This window comes from Callorhinus ursinus, unplaced genomic scaffold, assembly GCF_003265705.2.
Source record: "Callorhinus ursinus isolate GAN/ISIS: 27379988/994484 unplaced genomic scaffold, GSC_fseal_2.0 scaffold4, whole genome shotgun sequence".
Taxonomy (NCBI): Eukaryota; Metazoa; Chordata; class Mammalia; order Carnivora; family Otariidae; genus Callorhinus; species Callorhinus ursinus.
The window spans coordinates 58,817,888-58,838,173 of NW_027397066.1; the positions used below are offsets into that span (position 1 = coordinate 58,817,888).

General features: G+C 39.7%; 1 protein-coding gene and 1 long non-coding RNA gene across 4 annotated transcripts; one reads left to right on the forward strand and one right to left on the reverse strand.

The window, feature by feature from the left end:
• Window positions 1–3,238: 3,238 nt before the first annotated feature.
• On the reverse strand, window positions 3,239–7,202 carry LOC112835641 (uncharacterized). Its single transcript, XR_003211278.2, has 3 exons — window positions 7,012–7,202; window positions 6,673–6,862; window positions 3,239–3,710 (listed from the first exon to the last, which is right to left on the reverse strand). It is a non-coding gene; the product is annotated as an uncharacterized lncRNA (long non-coding RNA).
• Window positions 7,203–7,741: 539 nt separating this feature from the next.
• LOC112835637 (C-X-C motif chemokine 6-like) lies at window positions 7,742–20,039 on the forward strand. 3 transcript variants are annotated; one of them, XM_025887169.2, is made up of 4 exons: window positions 7,742–7,922; window positions 8,076–8,208; window positions 8,321–8,404; window positions 8,775–9,844. In XM_025887169.2, the coding sequence occupies exons 1-4, from the start codon at window positions 7,817–7,819 to the stop codon at window positions 8,791–8,793; spliced, it is 342 nt and encodes a 113-aa protein (XP_025742954.1). In that variant the 5' UTR covers window positions 7,742–7,816; the 3' UTR covers window positions 8,794–9,844. The 3 variants fall into 3 exon arrangements, with proteins under 3 accessions (XP_025742954.1, XP_025742955.1, XP_025742953.1); XM_025887170.2 differs by lacking the exons at window positions 8,321–8,404; window positions 8,775–9,844 and adding an exon at window positions 19,359–20,039; XM_025887168.2 differs by lacking the exons at window positions 7,742–7,922; window positions 8,076–8,208; window positions 8,321–8,404; window positions 8,775–9,844 and adding exons at window positions 18,473–18,767; window positions 19,087–19,222; window positions 19,359–20,039.
• The last annotated feature ends 247 nt before the right edge of the window (window positions 20,040–20,286 follow it).

Consider the following 20,286-nt stretch of genomic DNA (forward strand, 5'->3'; position numbering starts at 1 on the left):
ATCATATTATTTGTGTTCTTATTGTTGAATTTTAAGCATTTTTTGTATATTTTGGAAAACAGTCCTTTATCAGATATGTCTTTCACCAATATTTAATCCTGGTCTGGTCTTTTCCTTCTCTTGGTAGTGTCTTTTGCAGAACAGAAAATTTTAATGTTAATAAAGTTCAACTTACCAGTTTTTTCCTTCACCAATTGTACTGCCTAAATTTACATTATGATTTTATTTTCAAAAATTCATAGAAAGCTAATTGGAAACACTTCATATCAAACTTTCATAACTTTCATTTATTACTAACAACTAATTTGTACCTAATCATAATATGAGAGAAACCAGCTTTGTTTTTTTCCTAGTACATTAGCGACTACTATTTTCCCCTTTTCTATGACATAATGCCTGGTCATAGCATTCACCGGTCTGGTTCTCAAATTTAAATTAGGGAAAAATAAAAGCTGTTTCCAACATACATTCAGTTCCAAAGAAAATGACTTGGCAGTCTGATTTACTAATGCTGAATTTTTTGGAAACCAAAATGATTCAAAGCAAAGCATTTTACTCAAGTGGTTTTGTCAATTTACTCCCCAGCGGAAGCCATGCTTTAAAATCCCAACTGGTTAGTATGATACTCATAGCCCAGCTTTAGCCAGAATTTCTAGGATTTTGTGATTTTTGTTTTGGTATTACAACACCTCTTATGTCAGTAGGATCAATTTCTCAATTCTTAAAAAAAAATTTCATCAACTGTGGCCAAGGAGATGAGGTTTTTGGCTTTTTTTTTTTTTTTGCAAATTTTTAATTAAATGCTTTTAAATTGAAGTTTAATTTTTGACACACAATGTTACATTAGTTTCCAGTATACAACATATTGATTTGACAACTGTGTACATTAGGCTATGCTCACCACAAGTGTCGCTATCATCTATCACCATACAATACTATTACAATATTATTGACTACACTCCCTATGCATTTCCACCTTCCATCCCCATCACTTATTCATTCCGTAACTGGAATCCTATGCCTCCCCACTTCTTTCACCCATTTTGCTCATCCCCACACCGCCTTTTATGGCAATGTTTCAAAAATGCATAAAAGTAGTTATTCACTGAGAATTCATAATCAGATTTACGAAAAAAATTTGTAGCAAGAAATCAACTATAAGATACATTTTATTCTTATTTTTCTCTTGATCTTATAAACAACAGAAATGTATTGCTCACAGTTCTGGACACTGGGAAGTTCAAGTTCAAGGTGTTGGCAGGTTCAGTGTCTGGTGAAAACCTGTTTCCTGGTTCATAGATGGCACTTTCTTGCTGTGTCTTCATTTGGTAGGAAGGGTTGTGGGACTTCAGTGGGGATTCTTCTATAAGGGCACTAATCACATTCATGAGGGATCTGCCCTCATGACTTAATTACATCCTAAAGGCCTGTCCTCCTAATACAATCATACTGGGTGTTAGAATTTCAACATATGAATCTGGGGAGGGGAGCACAAACATTTGGACCATAGCATTGTTGTTGTTGTTGTTGGTGGTGGTGTGTGTGTGTGTGTGTGTGTGTGTGTGTGTGTGTGTTTGACTTTTACGTCAATATGAACATCATCTTAGACACATGTCAAATGATGAGTCTTTGTTATTTGTTCAAGTGATGATAAAGGAGGCCAACAGAGGGTTTTGATTATCTTCAAAGTATATAAACCACAAACATACAAATACATCACAATTATTCCTATTAAAGCAGCAATCATTGAGTTTCTAATATATATTAAATGAGAATGAAAGATATTGTGGCTCATGAAGAAGTGGATATTCTCCTAAATTAGAAGAGAAAAGGTATGAAGGTAATGGTAGTCAAAAAACAGTATAGTAAATGACAACTGTTAAGTACAGCATTTGAAGTCTAATTTTCATAAAGGACCTCTGCAGTATCAGATAAATGACTTCTCAAAAAACTTATTTAAAATAGCTAACCCCTAAAAAGATTTTTGTTGTTGTTTTGCTGAGCCCAGACCGAATTTCTGAAGAAAGTAATGAATGCTTCTTATTTCTGAGAAGCCCAGAGCTTTTGGAAATATTTAAGATTTAATCCTCGTCTTTGTATCTTCTCTTGTCAACAAAACATCTTGCAGCCTTTGCACAGATGAACAAAAATAACTAGCTACCTTATCCACCCAGGAGGTGGCAAGATAAAGTCCATCTATGGTTACTTGGAGCCTTGCTCAATTTGAACCCAATTAAGGATCATTGATTTACTCCTTTCTCAAGTAGACTTAATCTGAAATGGGCAGCAAGGAAAATTAGAGAATGGACAAGAGAAGGGAAAACATTTCTGATATTTCACAGTACAGTTGGGGCAACTTTTGAAGTAAAGTTTTCCTTAAATAATACTGTTTCATCATCGGACTGCCAGTCCAATGTGGAAAGAGAGAGACTGCATGGATGTTGCAAAGCTAACCCATAAGGAGCTGGCTTTTTCCTTTTCTTTTGCATACAAGCAAGTAACTCTATCCTCTACTTAAACTCTTACTGATCAGTAAATTCTTTTACTGATATCTTTGTTGTGCCTAACCTGACAGTTGTATGTTTACATCTTTTATTACTGTAATCATATGGCATTTCTTAAAAATAATGTAATATAAATAGAAACTTAGAAAAATATTTAAAAGGCCTAGCTCATATACTTAATCACACAATTAAAGGCCTCTTTGATTTGTTGGAAGAGATCATTTAAAATAATAGCACCACACCGTTAACATTCAATACAGTATGACTTAACCAGAATTTTTCCTTATCATTTATCTCTGACAATCTCTAAGTCCCAGAAAAATTTTATTTGGTTGATACTGTAGTTTTATAATCTTTTTCTTTTAATATCAAATATCCTGCTGGTTTCTGAACATTCTTTTGAATAGTTCAAATTCCAAAGACTTAAAATATCATTTGAACTGTCCCTAAGAATAACCAAGAAATAATTTTCGACACAAGGGAAAGCTAATTTAAAATTGAGGAGTTCAAATGATTAATGGCAGCAAACCACCCTATTCTCTTCTCCTTGACTTTAAGGTCCACTTGTAATTCAGAGAACATTGCAAAATAAAAAGTTATCATTATCTGTCATTAAATGTTCATAGACTGTTATTGAACTGGGAACATAAGGAGGCTATGTGAGAAATAGAAGACGTTATCACTTATTTTATTTTTTTAAGTTTTTATTTAAATTCCAGTTAGTTAACATACACTATAATATTAGTTTTAGGTGTACAATATAGTGATTCAACACTTCATCACCCCTCATTTTAAAGAGTTTATAATTGACTGGAGAGAGACAAATGCAAAATTAAGGAATAAGTAAACTCTGTCTCATGAGGCAGTTATCACAAGTACATTAGATATTCAAAGACTGAAGATAAAAAGAATACATAACAATTGGCTTTGCCAGAATAAACCTTCTCCGGGAAGACAGAACCTCACACTGGTCTTGAAGAAAGAGAGGAATCTGGAAAGCAGGTGACAGTTTCAGGCTGATTAATTTGGAAATCTCTTGGCTGCTTGACATCACTGTAGCCTCAAAGGCCAGGAATACATAGACTGGGGATTTCAACAGCTTAAAATATGTTTGTTTCTTCAGTTTGTTTTGCAATACAAGTGGTTAAGCAGATATTGAGAGCCATGGGGTATTTGCTAGTGACTGTGAAGAATATGGTTCGTAATCTGAAAAACATTAAAATTTTTTTGTGAAAAGAAAAAATAGACAAATGGGATTATGTTAAACTAAAAAGTTTCTGCACAGCAAAGGAAGTCATCATCAACCTACTGGATGGGAGACGATTTTTGCAAATCATATATCTGATAAAGGATTAATATCCAATATATATAAAGAACTCATACAATTCAAAAGCAAGCAAAAAACAACCTAATGAAAAAATGGGAAGGGGTTTTGGACAAAGAAGACATACAGATAGCCAACAGACACATGAAAAGATGTTCAACATCACTCATCATCAGAGAAATGCAAATCAAAACTATAATTAGATATCATCTCACACCTGTTAGAATAGTTATTATCAAAAAGACAAGGAATAACTAGCATTGGAGAGGATGTGGTGAAAAAGGCACACTCGTGCATTGTTGGTAGGAATGTAAAATGGTGCAGCCATTATGAAAAACAATATGGCCATTCCTTAAAAAATTAAGAATAGGACTACCATATGACCTGGTTATTCCATTTCTTGGTATTTATCTGAAGAATACAAAAATACTGATTCAAAGGGATATATGCACCCCTAGGTTCATTATTTACAATAGGCAAGAAATGGAAACAGTCTAAACATCCATCAATGAGTGAATGGATAAAGAAGATGTGGTGTGTGCACATATATATCGAATAATGATGGAATATTACTCATCTCTAAAAAAGAATGAAGTCTTGCTGTTTGTAACAGCATAGATGAAACTTGGACCTTAAAAGTATTATGCTAAGTTAATTAGGTCAGCCAGAGAACGACAAATATCATATGATTTCACTTATATGTAGAATCTAAAAAAAAAAAAACTAAACAAATGAACAAACAAAATGAAACAAAAACAAACTCCTAGATACAGACAACAGACTGGTGGTTACCAGAGGGAAAGGGAGGAGGGGGTGAGCAAAATGGGTGAAGGGTGTCAATTATATGGTGATGGATGGTAATCTAGACTTCTAGTGGTGATCACTTTGTAGTGTATAGATACCGAATTATAATGAATTAAATGCTGTACACCCAGAACTTACATAATATTATGGACCAATTTTACCCAATTAAAAAAGTCCTTGTGACAGATTCTCTAGCACTTCACTTCTAGTCATTGCTTTTCTACTTAACTGGCCTTACTTTTATGATTTTTAAAAATTTTATTTATTATTATTGTTATTATTATTATTATTATTATTTGCTTAGCCCAGACCAAATGGATGATTCTATTTCTGAGAAGCCCAGGGCTTTTGGAAACATTTAAGACTTTAATTCTCAACTTCTTATTTCCTGTGTATCATTCCCTGTCAACAGGAGAAGCTGCTCCTAAAATGAAGATAGGAGAATTTTTCTTATCTGCTTCAAAGAATCGATATGAGGCTCAAAAGATAATGAGCATGGAAGTGTTTCAGAAGCCAGAAACCATTAAGAATGTTTTAAGTCCTATTACATTAGTTTGTGGTATTATGACTAAAACTCTATTGCTTCTGACAAACAAGTCAGTCTTTCAGGCTATCAGGATGTCAATGTCATTTTGTGGATTGTTTGATTATATTTAGGGACAAAAATAACGCAGAGCCTTTCTCCACTACCTAGACAGAGTGCATGTAAGGCAAATAGCCTCCCTTTAAAAGAAACAACTACTTTTAAAGAACCCTGTCTTCTACGGTACTTGGTGCTGTCATTCTCAACATCAGGGAGTCTTTGGACCATCCACATTCCTATCTGTCTTTGCAGAAGGCCCACACCAGTGATTCCTGGACAGGAGCTAGGCATGGGCAGCGGGCCAGAATGATTTCAATGAGAACCCAGGTTAAGTTACACACTGTTTCCTGGTTAGGTTGGGCAAACCAACAGCCTACATCTCCTGGGAACTTTCTATTACCTGCCCGCCAGCTGAAGAAAAATTTTTTCCCTTATATTCTGTAAATAATCCATGGCAAGTTGATTCAGAACGCAAACCAGGTGAAACATGAACATCTATAAGAATGTCAGGAGAAACTGGAAATCATGTCTCATGACCCTTCTCTGATTTTACCATTTAGTGCCAAAATAACCCATAAGTTCATTTATATTTAAATAGGTTATTTGGAACTAATCTAAACACACACACACACCTACACACCCCTAAATAACCCATGTCATGAAGCTTTTTTTCAAGCTTCTTATTATATTGTGGTTTATTTGCTGTTGTTAAGCTGAATTTAATTGCCCAAGATTTTTAGTCACGTTCTTGAAGTTTTGTTTTATTCACATCCGTGAGGTTTACTTTTTGTTTTTAGATGCATTCTAATCTCTAAAAAGTCAATATAATAAATCTGAAGGCAGGTTGTTTTCCCAGATTACCACTCCCTGGAAGGATGAAGGATTATATTAGCTGAGTCAGGTATGATGCTGATGGTATCAGGAAGCTGTGCAGAATAGAGAACTTTCCATTTAGCTTCCCCTGAGGTGAGGCCAAACCTCCCAGCCTTCGTCAATTTCTCAGGTTTCCTTTCAGACCAAAAGTTCTAAAGGTTTATGAGACCTCCTCCTTGTTCACCAATGGAGGTGATGTTCTGCCAAGGAAGCTATGTGGAGGAGTCAATAAAATTCCCCAGGGTCTTCAGGGACAAGGAAAGTAATTTCTTTCCATCACTGGCTTCCAGTTGCTGTCATGTCTACCCAATGCCTTTGCTGGCCTACTGTGAGGACAAGGGTATTGAGAACAATCCAGAAGAGGATTTAGTTAGAGTTCCATGAAAGAAAGTCCATGTGTCATTCCAATATCATACTCATGCCTTCCACAGAGTTAGACATGTGAAAGACCTGCCGTTAAAACTTCAGCGTTCTATTTCCACAGTTAAGAGAGAGAGAAGAGAGAGGATGAGGAAGCTGGAAGCTACCTCACCCCTTTTCCAGCTACCTCACCCCTCAATTTCAGGGGGCAACTCTGAGCTCACCTGGATTCAAACAGGCCTGTGGATTAAAGCAGCCACTGATCATGATGCTAAATCACTCCAGAAGCTTGTGGTTCTTCTCTCCCATGAAGTTGAGCAAAACCAGAGTTGGTGCTGTCTTGCTGCCAAATGGATTCAAAACCCCACACCAAACTTGCAGAAGAGTTCTTCAAACTCATCAGCCTCCCACAGCCTGTCAGAATTGGGTCAATTACACACCTGGCCAGAGTCTGGAGCCATCGCTGGAACAGGCTCAGCTGGGACTCTGCTTTAGTCTGCACTCACCGCTCCCCATCACATCTCCCCCCCCCCCAAAAAAAAGACCCGCCTCTTTCAATTCACCAGCGTACTGAACTGCCGAAAGCAAGGCATCGTCTTCCAGGGCAATTTGCGTAGTGATTTTTGAAGATTTTCGAAGACCACCGGGCACGCCGATGCTTGCGGAGCTACAAGGACAGCATTTCCAGTTAGCAGAATTGATTTGGGAGTCCCTTCCTGCCACTGGCTTCAAGCGGGAGTAGAGATATTTTCATCAAAGCATCTTGGCCTCTAAAGCTAGCCGAAATCAAAAGAATCAGAAATTAATTCGAGCCAGAAACATAGAATGATCTGCCTGCAAGCCGAAGAGGAAGGTTTTTCTGTTTAGTGCAGTTTTAATCACAGCTTACATTCCCTGAATGGTGATGATGATAATGATGATAAATTAGAAAGATCGTTCAGAAATTTTTCTAAAGTCAAACTTTGCAGTTTGGCTCCAGTTTTCCTCCTTAGATGGGAACGAGGGGATTCTCCCAAAGGCTCCGTCCCCAGGAGAAGCCGGCCTTCGCTAGCCCTGGCTGGCCTAGGGGACGAAATCCCTGCAGCAACCAGCTGAGGAGGAGGCAGTTCCTCCCAGCCACCCTCCTCCTCAACTCCCTCTGCTCAGCCCCCCTCCACCCATTGCCCCCCTTCCCGCCTCCGCCCACCCCCCTCATCCAGGGAATTTCCCGAGCATCCCAACGCTTGAGTTTCCTGCCTGGGGGGAAGGGGCCCGTGCAGATAAAAGGGATGCAAAGGACTTGGGGGAAGCCACAGTGCGCAGGAGCTTCAGATCCCCGCTCCTCTCCTGCCTCTAGAACCCGCAGCCCTCACCGCCCTGGTTGCCGCAATGAGCCTCCTGCCCAGCCGCGCCGCCCGCCTCCCCGGGCCCTCCGGCTCCCTGTGCGCGCTGTTCTTGCTGCTGTTGCTGACGCCGCCGGGGCCCCTCGTCAGCGGTGAGAGCGCACAGCACGCGGCAGGCGCCCGGGCCGAGCGGCGCGTCCAGCCTCCGCGGCGGTCGCGGCGCGGGGAGGTGGCCTGGGCGGGCTTGCGGGGGGAAGAGCTCTCTGCCAACCTGCCCTAGAACGGTGTCTCTCTTTGTGCCCCAGCCGGTCCCGTCTCGACCATAGTGAGGGAGCTCCGTTGCATGTGTTTAACCACCACACAGGGGATTCATCCCAGAATGATTACTAAGGTGCAGGTGATCGCCGCCGGCCCACAGTGCTCCAAGGTGGAAGTCGTGTAAGTCCTCGTGCGCTGCGGTGTCCACTGTGACCTTGACAAGAGAGAAGTCTCTTATCCTGAGTCTTGAGCCCCTGGGGCTCAAGGGCTCATCCCCTTTTTGTTTCTGCAGAGCCACCCTGAAGAACAAGAAGGAAGTCTGTCTGGACCCAAAAACCCCTGTGATGAAGAAAGTCATCCAGAAAATTTTGGACAGGTACCCTGCCGCTTTGATCTTTGTGCTTTTTAGTCTCTTTTGAGAGTGCAGACTTCTCAAGGTCCTTATTCTCTGCCTGGGATTTGCCTACCACATTCCAGACCATGCTTAGAATAAAAGATGGTTCAAGAGAAAGGGGAAAAGTTGTTCTGGAATGTCCCGGGAAGACTCATCACCAATTTCACATTAATTGCCTAAGTGGTTCCATAGAGCTCATTACTGAGATGTATTTTTTTGTAGTTGTTAGTATAGTCCTTGTGTCCACCCTTTGCTTTTTTTCATTGCTCTTAAGCTCTGTGTTTTGAAAATAGGTCTGAGTAGACAGGAGTGTAGAAACTTGGTTAAACTAATATGATTCTTTTCTCAACAGTGGAAGAAAAACTGATTAAGAGAAAGGACCATGCACTGGAAAAATTGCCCAGTTCCTTAGCAGAGCGGTTTCCTGAGTGTCTCAGGACCCAGTGAAGACAAGAAGCAAGGACAAATTTTCTCCAATGAGTTAGGCTTCTTCATAAACTTCCCACTTTGAGAAAAGGATGGTGGGGAGGCACCTATGTTTGTCCCTCGAGCTTAATGCTCAGCTTATGAAGTATTTAACACAGTATTTCCCACTATTTATTTGCTGTTATTTTATCTGCTGTGCTATTTGAAATCTTTGGCAATTGATTAAATTGTGAGTCAAGAATCAGTGGTTGTTAAGCTTTCAAAATGACTTGTATTTTTAGAATATATTCCTTACAGTGTTACTGAGAAGGCTGTGGGTTTAATATGTGAATGTTATTTCATTAGAATGCTGTAGGTGGAGATAAATTGTTATCTTCACACCTCATGAAATAGGAGATATTTTGGTATCGTTTCTTGGGGAGTATGTTAGGTTTCCTTGCTCTTGACTCTGGGATGCTGAGTTATATTGCCTTAAAAAGCTGGTGTAACATGCAGTTATCTGTATAAAATATACTTCCTTATTTAGAATTTTTAAATGTTTACGTTCTATAAGAACTAATATGTTTTTTTCCTATAATTTTAGACATTTGATGTCTTCTTAGTATGGCATAATGTCATGACTTACTAAACCTTGATTTTATGGTGTGTATTAACCATTTTACTAGGAGTACTATAATTCTGGTCACTAAATATATGTTTTGGACAGATGAAGAAGCTAGGATATAGGCAAATTCCCTATTTCTAGTTTTTTTTTATAGAAATGCATTGTTTGCATTTTTTAGGAATAAAAGCAAACTTCACAATGATTTGTACTCGTAAAGTTTTGAAAAGATGTTTGAGCTATTTAAATATAGATTCACATTTAGTTTTCAAAAAATATACACAGGTTAAGGTTTTGATCATTTTGTGATAAAGAATTGCCTATGCATCACAATTACCATGTGAAAGTTACTCTTTATTATGTGTCTCATTGGTTTGTAGCACTTCTTTTGTTCTTTGGGAAAAAAATAAAAGATTTATAAAATTTATTTATGTTGTTTCTTCCTTCCTATACTGTTACAAAATGTCCATTTATTTTTAATGCCACATTATCTTAAAAATAACTATGCTACTCTCTGGCTAGCAGAGAGGACCCTCATTTCCCAGGGCCATTACATTCCTCCCACATTTCTCCAAGCTCAGTCCCCTTCTAGCTACTCCTCCAGAGCACCAACAGCCTTCAGGTTGTTTAGAAAACAAACCCTAACTGGCTCCCTATTTCCTAGACGGGACATCAAAGTTGCAAGGCAGGGCAAGTTAGGTTCTGTCTCATCTGACCTCTGATTGCTGCTTCAACGTCCCTTTCCCCTTGCATAAGTGTGGTCAGGAGCTTAGTTCCCTGACTGGGCATGTTCTTTCCAGGGTCCACGCCTTTGCATTTGGTAGAGCCTCTACCTGGAAGGGCCTTACCACTTTCTGCCTATAGGAGGAAGCTTATTCATCCTTTAGAAGTCAGCTCAAACAGTACTTCCTTCAGGAAATTTTCCTTGGCACTCCCGGAGTAACTCCTTGGTCTCCATTTTGATGTTCTGCTAGCATCTTCTGGATATCTGAATTTCTTTGATTAGCAAATATTGTATTGTGGGGCTTTTTTGTTTGTAGATTCTTTATTCTACTGAGTTCTCCCAGATCATCAATCATATGTCATTCATCTCTGCATCTGCAATACCCGACACAGATTGGCTTAAGAATTAATAAAGTATCCTGAACCTCAGGTAATCAGATCGTGTCCTAACATCAGTAACCTGCTCAGTGTGGTGTTGAAGAAATCGTAATTCCTTCACTCTCTTCCTTTCTTCTTATCTACAAGTAATCCAACAAGAGCTTTGGCCTATGCAGTCCCCTCAACCCATAACATATACACCTCACTTTTACCTGGCTAACTCCATCCTTCCTTCGAGGTCAGTTTACCTGTCACTTAGGGCCTCCACTGGTCCTTGCCCTTACTAGATGAAGGTCTCTTTCATATCCTCTCATAGAACTTTGTTCTTTTCCTTCCTAACATTTTGTCACTGACATGATTACAGAATCTACAGGGACGATACACATGTGATCATTTATTTAGTGTCTATCCAACTTCACTGTAAGCTCCATGAGGTCAAGGATATGTTTATCACATTCATCTCTGTTTCTAGGACACTCTGAGCACATAGTAGGTGCTTAAGCAGAAGAGTGGTCCAGGCTAAACGAGTCCCACTGTCTCTAAGTATCAAAACAGCAAATTCATCTAAATAGCTCATTCTTGGGGCGCCCGGCTGGCTCAGTCCTTAAGCATCTGCCTTCAGCTAGGGTCATGATCCCAGAGTCCTGGGATCGAGCCCCTGCTCGTCGGGAAGCCTGCTTCTCCCTCTCCCACTCCTCCTACTTGTGTTCCCTCTCGCTGTCTCTCTCTCTGTCAAATAAATAAAATCTTAAAAAAAATAAATAGCTCATTCTTAGGAAAAGCAAGAAAATGGAAGGAAGGAGACTAATCCAATTGATATGCATATATACTCATACCCCAACTGGATTAATATATATGCTTATATTAACACATGTATTTCTCGGTACAGACTAATATATTATTAGTACATCTATATCTAACTTAATTTATTCTACATCTTTTCATCTCTTTCCTTATATGTAAAATACCAATTAGATTCATATATGTATTAACATATTATTATTAATTAATATAGTATATTAATTATAGTAATACATTATGATTATATATTAATATATCTATAGGACAGAGAAAAGGAAAAAAGACAGGAAGATACAAAAATATGGAAAAATTCAGAGATGATTTGCTGACAAATTTTTTTAGCAATAGATAAAAGCACAAAATACCCCAAAATCTTTAAAAAAAATCATTAAACTTCTGGGGTGCCTGGGTGGCTCAGTCAGTTAAGTGTCTGCCTTCAGCTCAGGTCATGATCTCAGGGTCCTGGGATCGAGCCCTGGGTTGTTGGAGCCCACTTCTCCTTCTGCCTCTGCCTCTGCTCGTCCCCCCCCCCACTTGTGCTTTCTCTCTCTCTCTCTCTCAAATAAATAAATAAAATCTTAAAAAAATCACTAAGCTTCTGTGATATCTTTTTCCTCTCTCAAACAGTATTTTTTTATCCCTTTGAACCTATAAATCATACACTAATATTAGGGAAACATTAAGAAAGCAAGCCAAATTACCATAGATGTAAGAACTATAAATTTCAGTGTTTTAAACAATCTCTGATTTGTCATATCGGCCCCAAAATACTCATTGAGTAAGTGCCTAACAATAATAAATGAAAGCATATTACATGTCCTTTGAATAGGTGAAATGTATGTTCTGCGAAGAAATAAACATTACTGATTACTTTTTCTTTGTCATCATTCTAGATCTTTGTTTTTTCCAGAAGCAAGATTTGTAAGTTTAGCTTGTTTATAAACCATAGAATAAGACCTCATTTGTAATATTCTTGCAATTCTGTTTGTCATGCTCACACTATAATTGGCTGTTCTATAATGAAAATAGATTATATCGCTGATGTAGATAACCTATACCAGAGCCTCAGTGACAGCTACGTCTCACTAATCCTACTATTACTATTGATCCTGCCACTAGCAAATTCCAGGACTAACATATCTGGGGAAAAATAACCCACTGAAGTTCTTCTAGGGATACAGCTTATACTTTCCTCATACAAACTCCTAAATACTACACCCCCACTGTTATCCATCTGAAACTCACTGTCGGTTATAAAATCACTGGGACTTGAAAAAGAGGTCAGCTAAAATATCTATGTTACTCCCCCAAACCAGACAATTTTCCATGTTTAATTAATGCCCTTCATTTTACCATATTCCCCTGCTTGCCTCTGGGTGTGACACCTTCACATAATCCTTCAATTCCTGAAGTTATGACAGGATCTATGATAAAATCTGACTAGTGGCTTTGTTTTTCTCTCATACTTTTAATTCCTGCATAAGGAAAAGAATTGCTGTGGGTAACTCACATATTGTACATCATAACTTCAAAAGTCCTTCCTGGATGTTACAAATTGAGAAATTTACCACATAGAATGAGCACCTGGGGATTTTGATTTTCCTGCCTGACTGAATCACAGAAGACAAGGAGAGTGCACATGATTCTGACTTTGGCTGACGGTCCTGGTTTGCTTTTAGTCAGCAAAATTATTACATTCCCAAAAAGGATTGTTCATACTTCAGATATGTGCAGTGAAACAATGACATAGAAAGACCTAGAGTTTATGTGTAAAGTTTTGTTTTTACAAAGTCTAGAGTCCCATTTTTTTAAATATTGAGAAATGACAAGAACCCCTTCCTCCTCTGAAAAATCCACATTCTTAATAGAGGTGATTCTGCTGCCCCATAAATGTGGGGTGATTGCTTCTGATCCACCTCCAGATTGAACAAAGACAAAAATGGCCAACTCATTTCTAGCATGAGCGGCAAGAGATAGTTCTTTATCCTTCGTGGTACAGTACAAAGTCAGTGTAATTGTGTTTCAGATCTAGTTGAGCACTTCTGGCTATTTGACCTTGGCAATTTATTTAACATCTCCATCCCTCAGTTTTCTTGTCTGTAAAATCAGTACAGAAATATCCATCTCACAGGCACTATGGGCTAATCCTGGAACAAAGTAGATACTTGACAAATATTAGTTCCTTTCTCCTCATTCAAATTCAGAAAACTGAGAGCTCCATAGTTTAAGTGCCATCATTTTTTCCCCAAACGTATCCATATTCTTTCTATCTATGCGTGGATGTTTAGTACACCTAAGAATTTGTTTCCAGGAGTCTTTTTTAGGAAGCTTCTGGAAACAATGTATTCATATTCTCTCTCTATTCTCTGTCATTACTGTATTAGCATTATCAACATGTATGGTGTATTTTCCTTCTTATAAATATTCATCCATCAACACCCATTTACTGATAATCTTGTTACATGCTAGACCCAGCCCAGGATCCTTCTGATGTGGAGATGACAAAAGTGAGAAGCTTTCAGACTAAGTTAGGGCCTTTTGACGGCCAATATACTGAGTTCTCTCTGACAAAGCTTTACTTGAAAGCTGAATGAAAAGGGACGAGATATTTTTTTAAAGAGAGAGAAAGAGTTCCTTAGGTGGGATTCCCTGGAATCAAACTCCAAGAGGACATTTGTGTGCAGGAAGTTTACTGAGGAGTGCTCTAAGAATGCCCATCTGTCAGGAAGTAAAGAGAGGGTCGGATAGAGGGAGAGCTTGCCGCTACACCAGAAGATTCAGGGGCCGGCTCTGCAAAGCTCTGAAGCTGGGGTAGCCTTTCAGAGCCATTCTGAATTGTGGCAAGAGAGCAGATCTCTGTACTCCCCCCACCGACTGGTCACTAGATGTGGGCTATCTCTGGGAGGCGGGCACAACTTTGGGCAAGACAGTCCCTTTAGGCCCTGGGCCGTGCCCAGAGAGGGCCTCGGGCAGCCATCATTAGCAGCCGAGGGACACTGTTGTGGTGTGCCACCCTGGGAGGGAGGCTCCTGAAAGGGCATGAATCTAGGAGGTGCAGTCGGGTTTCAGGGGCAGGGGAGGAGAGGGAAGGGGAGGAAGGAAAAAATCACAGAAGAGGAGAGGCAAGGAGGGGAGGAGAGGAGGTGGAAAAGGCAAGGAGAGCGGAGGGGACCAGGAGGAGAAGATGTGAGGGGAAGGGAAAGGAGGAGAGTGGAGGGCTTGTGCCTTCACTTTTCTTTTTCTTTTTTCTTCCTTCCCTTCCCTTCCCAACTCTCCTGTCTCCTCACTCCCTCCTTCTGACCTTTCCTCCCTTTCTACCTCCCTTCTGTTCTTAATGTATTCCTGAGAAGTAAAATCATGCTACTGGAAAAGGAGGAGCAGGAAGATGGGCTGCCCCAGCAAGCACCTCGCTAGCAGCCAGCCCCCAGCCCTCCCAGGTGGGTGAGGCTGTGGTGGGGGTCTCAGCCCCTCCAGGGGTGCTCTGACTACACCTGCCGGAGTGAGGTCCAAGTGCCACTCATTAACATACGGAATTATTAGAAATAATAAATTGTTGTAGGTCACTAAATTTGGGATTGGCTTGTTCCACAAGAGTATCATTATGCATTGGATGTTCAGTGGATGCTATTCATCAACATAAAGTTAAAGTGAAAATTCTCAGGCCTGCTGAACTTTGCAGTGAGTGCTTCTGTCTAACAGCACCCAGGAAGACATTTCTCCTCAATTCTTTCACCCTCCCCCCTTCCTCTCCATTGCCCCCCACCCCCACCCCTCACTTCATCTCTGGGCAGTCTACAGCCTCAATTGACTTGACTGACAGAGTAATTAAGGTCTGGATCATTCTTGTCAACTCAGAATTATACAGAACACATATTTGGTTTCAGCACATGTAAGAAATCTTTTACTGGCTAGAATTTCAACTTATTGCTGAAGGTGCTTTAACAACGGGACCCAAAATTGTATTAGCCCTAAGATTTTCTGTACCAATTGCTTTTAGGACTAATTTGCAAGTGATGGCTTGTTTCCTTCATACTTGGGAGATGTCAGTTCAAAATCTTTTATGTAAGACAGAGTTAATATATCTTAATTTTCAGGATAATTCTCCTCAAATGCCTCTAGATATTTCCTTTTAAAATAGCTAACAGATTAGTTGTTTTGAGTCTTAGAAAACTTGCTCGTTTCCTGGATGACTCTATGACTCTGCTATTTATACAATGACTTAAAGGAAAAAGAGATAAAGTAACTTACCACAGAATAAAATAAAATGAACAGCATGACAATGTCAGATCAATAAAAAGGCTGTCACTTTAAAACCCAAGAACCCTGACACTAATTTCATAGCATTCATTTAAATATACTATTTTGTATAAGCTGACTTCTTTTGGCTGAATAACTAATTTCAAAGTATCTTTTCTAGTAGTAGCAGATTAGTATTGATGTCCCATTGTTTTGCACAAATAGTTGAGGTCTCACTTCTAAAAAAGAAATAGTCAAATGACCAAGTCTCACAACGAAGAGAACTTTTAAACACCTGGTACATAATAGATACTTAATATTTATTGAATCAACGAAAGCTAGCAAAACATTATTTCCTCAAATGCCAACTAATAGGCTTGTGAAATTTTAATGACTCAAGAAATTTGTTAATGCTTCCTGATGAACCTTGCTGACGATGTGTCTTTTGTGACAAATTTGTTGATTAAGACAATGACTTAATGATACTCTTCTACGTGCCTACCTCTTTCCTGACACTAAATGAACCAGGAAAGAGAGTTGGATAGTGTATCTATGAGGGAAAAAGTGTCCAGTGAAGCCAATAAATATAGCGAACAATATGTGTTGGGGCTTATGATGGATGGAAAAAGAAAGATACTATGATGCTTAAAAAAACTCTTTGTATCTTGCTCTGGAAATGGTTTTGAGCTTACATTTGAATAAAAATATATCTGACCAGAGAATTAATAACATTTCAGTCTCAATGAGGAAAGACGATAAAGCCATCACTCAGAAAGAACTAGAAAGAAGTTAATTCTCTTTACTCTGTTTCTTACTGATAATCTCTCTGCAATTCACTCCACATCTCAGCTTTTTCTTGATCCTGTTTCTGAGACAATGAATTTCTGAGTTGGGAGAGGTGGAAAATCATTTTAAGATATTCTACTGCTAGACTGGAAGTTACAAGAGGAAAATAAATGGGGCGAGAAAAATAAGAAATACTCTTATAAAACAGGGCTTATGAACTTAAGTAGGTGTAGTAGTCATTGGCACCTCCTACAGGGGACAACAGGGGCCATTGGCTTAAAAGTTAAAACAAGGGACACCTGGGTGCCTCAGTGGGTTAGGCAGCTATGGTCATGATCGCGGGGTCCTGGGATCGAGCCCTGCATCGGTCTCCCTGCTCGGCGGGGAGCCTGCTTCTCCCTCTTCCTCTGCTGCTCCCCTTGCTTGTGCTTGCACGCTCTCCCTCTCTCTCTCTGTCAAATAAATAAAATCTTTAAAAAAGATTGGAAAAAATAATTTACTGTATTCATTCTTTTGATAAAAAAGTAAACATTTGAATATTTTGAGTGTTTTCTTACCAGAATTTTAAAGTTATAAAAAGTAGGCAAAAAAAGGAAGTTTAAATAATAATGTGTAATATTCATGCATAGTTTTAACAGGAAGAGAGTTTGTGGCCTGAACTTTATCCTTTATTCCCAGCCTTCTAAATCACCTTTTCTATACCCATAGGTACTTGGGACCACATGGAGTTTGGTTTGAGGACTGTGTCTGATTAAAAAGGAAAGAGAAACTTTCCTTCATGTGATACACAGTCATTGACTAATACTGTTTAGGACCCACTGTATATTGCATTATCCTACACCCCGAAGGATACCTAAAGCATTCAAAGAAACCTAGGGCATGCCTCGGCTTTCAAAAGTGTACAGACCAGTTCAGGCAGCAAGTCGTATAGAAGAAACAGGGATCCAGACAATAATACACACCAGCCAGCATGTGATGTGTAGGTCTGCCCTGCATCTCTGCGGGGCTTTATCTGTATCATGTGGGGTTTGAGATCGAGACCCATAAGGAGGGTCTGAGAACTGAGGAATAGAGATTTTATTGCAATTTGTAATACTGCAAAACTGGAAACACCCTTGAGGTCACCAGTAAGACAGAGGTTGGACAGAGGATTGCCCATGCCATAGAATGTCATGCAGCCATTAAAAAAGGATGGGGCAAAACTACATTGGGGTAGCATGAAAGGATGCTGAAGACATATTTGGGAAGGACAAAAGCAAGCTATATAATGATCCCATTTCTATTAAAAATTCTGTGTCTACCTCTATCTATATATGAGCTTCTCTATGAGTGATGTGTGTGTGTCTCTATGCATATGTATATGTGTGTATATAAATGCAGGTAGCATAGAAAACTAATGCCAAATTGTTACCAAAGGTTACCACTGGGGAGTGAGGACGTAGAATGATGATGATAACACTTCTTATTCCACATACATCTGCAGTGTATGAACCTTTTACAATAAATTATTTCATGCTTCCCTGTAATAATAAAAATAAGAGAAAAAATAAATATGCTGGGGCTTGCTTTTTAGGGTAGACTCAGGTGTCAGAAAGAAGCAGTTTATTTTATAACACAAGGGGAGATGAATTTTTCTTCTAGTTTCTGGATGAAATGATAAAAAAATAATACATTTGGAAAACAGAAAGCAGCTAATGCACAGAGTGAGCCTTTTGTGGTTCTTGGCTCATATTTTATCCACATCCTACAAACAAATCCTAGCATTTGTCAACAGCCAATTTGGGAACAACTGCTTTCCTTGGCAACTGGAAGGGGCTGCATATTTATGTTTTCAGATACTCATAAAGTGTCTTTTAAGCCTACAAATTGCCCTATCAGGGCATTATCACATGGTGATACAGAGAAAATGTGTGTAGGACTTCAGTCTTGTTCTTACCTCCAAGTGGGAGGTTTTATTTGTTTAAAGGAGATGGGGACGAAGATAAGGATGGGGGAGAGTGTGAAAGGAAGTAAAAATGAAATTGAGCGGGAAGCCTGACACGCCTGGCATTTAGCTGGGTTGGGCACAGCCTGACCACCCTTCCACATGTATTTCCATATACCCTCACCTCTCCTGCCCTATCTTTTTCCTCCTTACTGGCCTTGAGGGAGCTTGTATAAAAGGCATCAGGGGAGCATGAAAAGTCACATTGCTGCAGACTTCTAGGCAGCAATACACCCTCACGCTGAGGTCTCCTGTCTCTAGGAACGACTCCAGCTTCATCTTCTCCACCATGAGCCTCAGACCTAATGCCGCCTCCTCCTGTACCCGCACCAGCCCTCTCCGGGTCCTACAGGGGCTGCTAGTGCTATCTCTGCTCTTGACCACGCTGCTTCCCTGGGCCGCAGGAGAAAGTAAGAGAAACTCCGGGGAAACTGAGGGTGGAGCGTCTGCTGCCCTGCAGTAGTTTGGGGGGCAGGTGGTAGGGAGGAGGACCCTGCCCTGGTTCTCCTGGGGTGGGAGACGGGTATTATACTAGTAACTCTAAGCGGCGAGGAGATGCTTCGTGGGCACTCTGCTAAGGTACTTTACTGAAGGTTTGAAGATGATCGTATACCCAGTGGCTTTATGAGAGAGGTACAGTTAATGAACAAGGAGACTAAGGAAACAAGTCAAGAGATAAGATCTCCTCAACAATCGCAACGGCTAATGGAGCCACACTTTCTACCCTAGCTCAAAGTGTGGACAGGAAGAAGTTCTTTGAACTTTACTGCATGTGTTTGAAGACCGTCTCTGGCATTCATCCAAGTAACATCCAAAGTTTGGAGGTGCTCAGAGCAGGACCCCATTGTGCCAACGTTCAAGTGATGTAAGTCTCTGCTTCTGTAATCATTGCCTCATTGGGCATTAGGGAAACACTCTTCTCTCCCTGTCAACTCTATTGTATCCAGCCCTTCTGAGAGTCCCGCCAGGGCACTCACACAAAACTCCATTCCCTCTTGCAGAGCCACACTGAAGAATGGGAAGAAAATCTGCCTGGACCCAGAAGCTCCCAAAATCAAGAAAATAGTCCAGAAAATTTTGGAAAGCCATGGGTCAACAGCTTAATTGGTTCACTTTGTCAAACCTTTTTATCTCCCAAGAATGGGAGGAGTTTGAAGGCTTGACTTTCTGGAGTTCTTATTTATCCAAAATTCCTCTTCGTATTGTGTTAAACTTTGGATATGTTTTCCATTCTGCCTCAAAAAGTTACATGGTATTCTGAGAAGCCTGGTTAATAGATGACAGAGAGAAGATCACAATAAGCAAACTTACTTTCAAAATATAATGTATGGTTTATTCCCTAACTCTTGGTTAAATGTGGCACTCTGCTTTGCATTCATTTATTTAGAATTTTCTTTTCAAATACTTACATGTGCATTAACCTATCTGGCTCTACCTAACTGTTAGACTAGCTATGCCCATGATGATTAATAGATTCCATAATGGTCAATGGTATTCGGAATTACACAGAGCCCAGAATAGAGCACTTGCTCAAAAAATGTTTGCTAATTTATTTAGGTGCTTAATGGAGTTTTTTATTGTCTTAGTCTTAGGATGTCTTGTTTCAAAGCATTTTGTGAAAGATATTTCTAGCGTTTATTTTAGCCTTCAAACCCTAAAAATAATAAAGTTGTAGAAAGTGAGTCGTGTAAGCAGTGGTTATTTATTTTAAAGAGAATATATTTAATATGAGTAGAATAAAAAACATATGATGAGGGGTACCTGGGTGGCTCAGGCGGTTGAGTGGCTGCTCAGGTCATGATCCCAGAGTCCTGGGTTGGAACCACACATTGGGCTCCTTGCTCGGAGGGGAGTCTGCTTCTCCCTCTCCCTCTGCTGCTTCTCTCTCTCTTTCTGTCAAATAAATAAATAAATAAACCTTTAAAAAAA

Coding starts and splice junctions, on each gene's coding strand:
- LOC112835637 (XM_025887168.2), top strand. CDS start 18,647: ATGAGCCTCAGACCTAATGCCGCCTCCTCCTGTACCCGCACCAGCCCT. Junction 18,768..19,086: donor TCCCTGGGCCGCAGGAGAAA/GTAAGAGAAACT, acceptor TTTCTACCCTAG/CTCAAAGTGTGGACAGGAAG. Junction 19,223..19,358: donor TGTGCCAACGTTCAAGTGAT/GTAAGTCTCTGC, acceptor TCCCTCTTGCAG/AGCCACACTGAAGAATGGGA.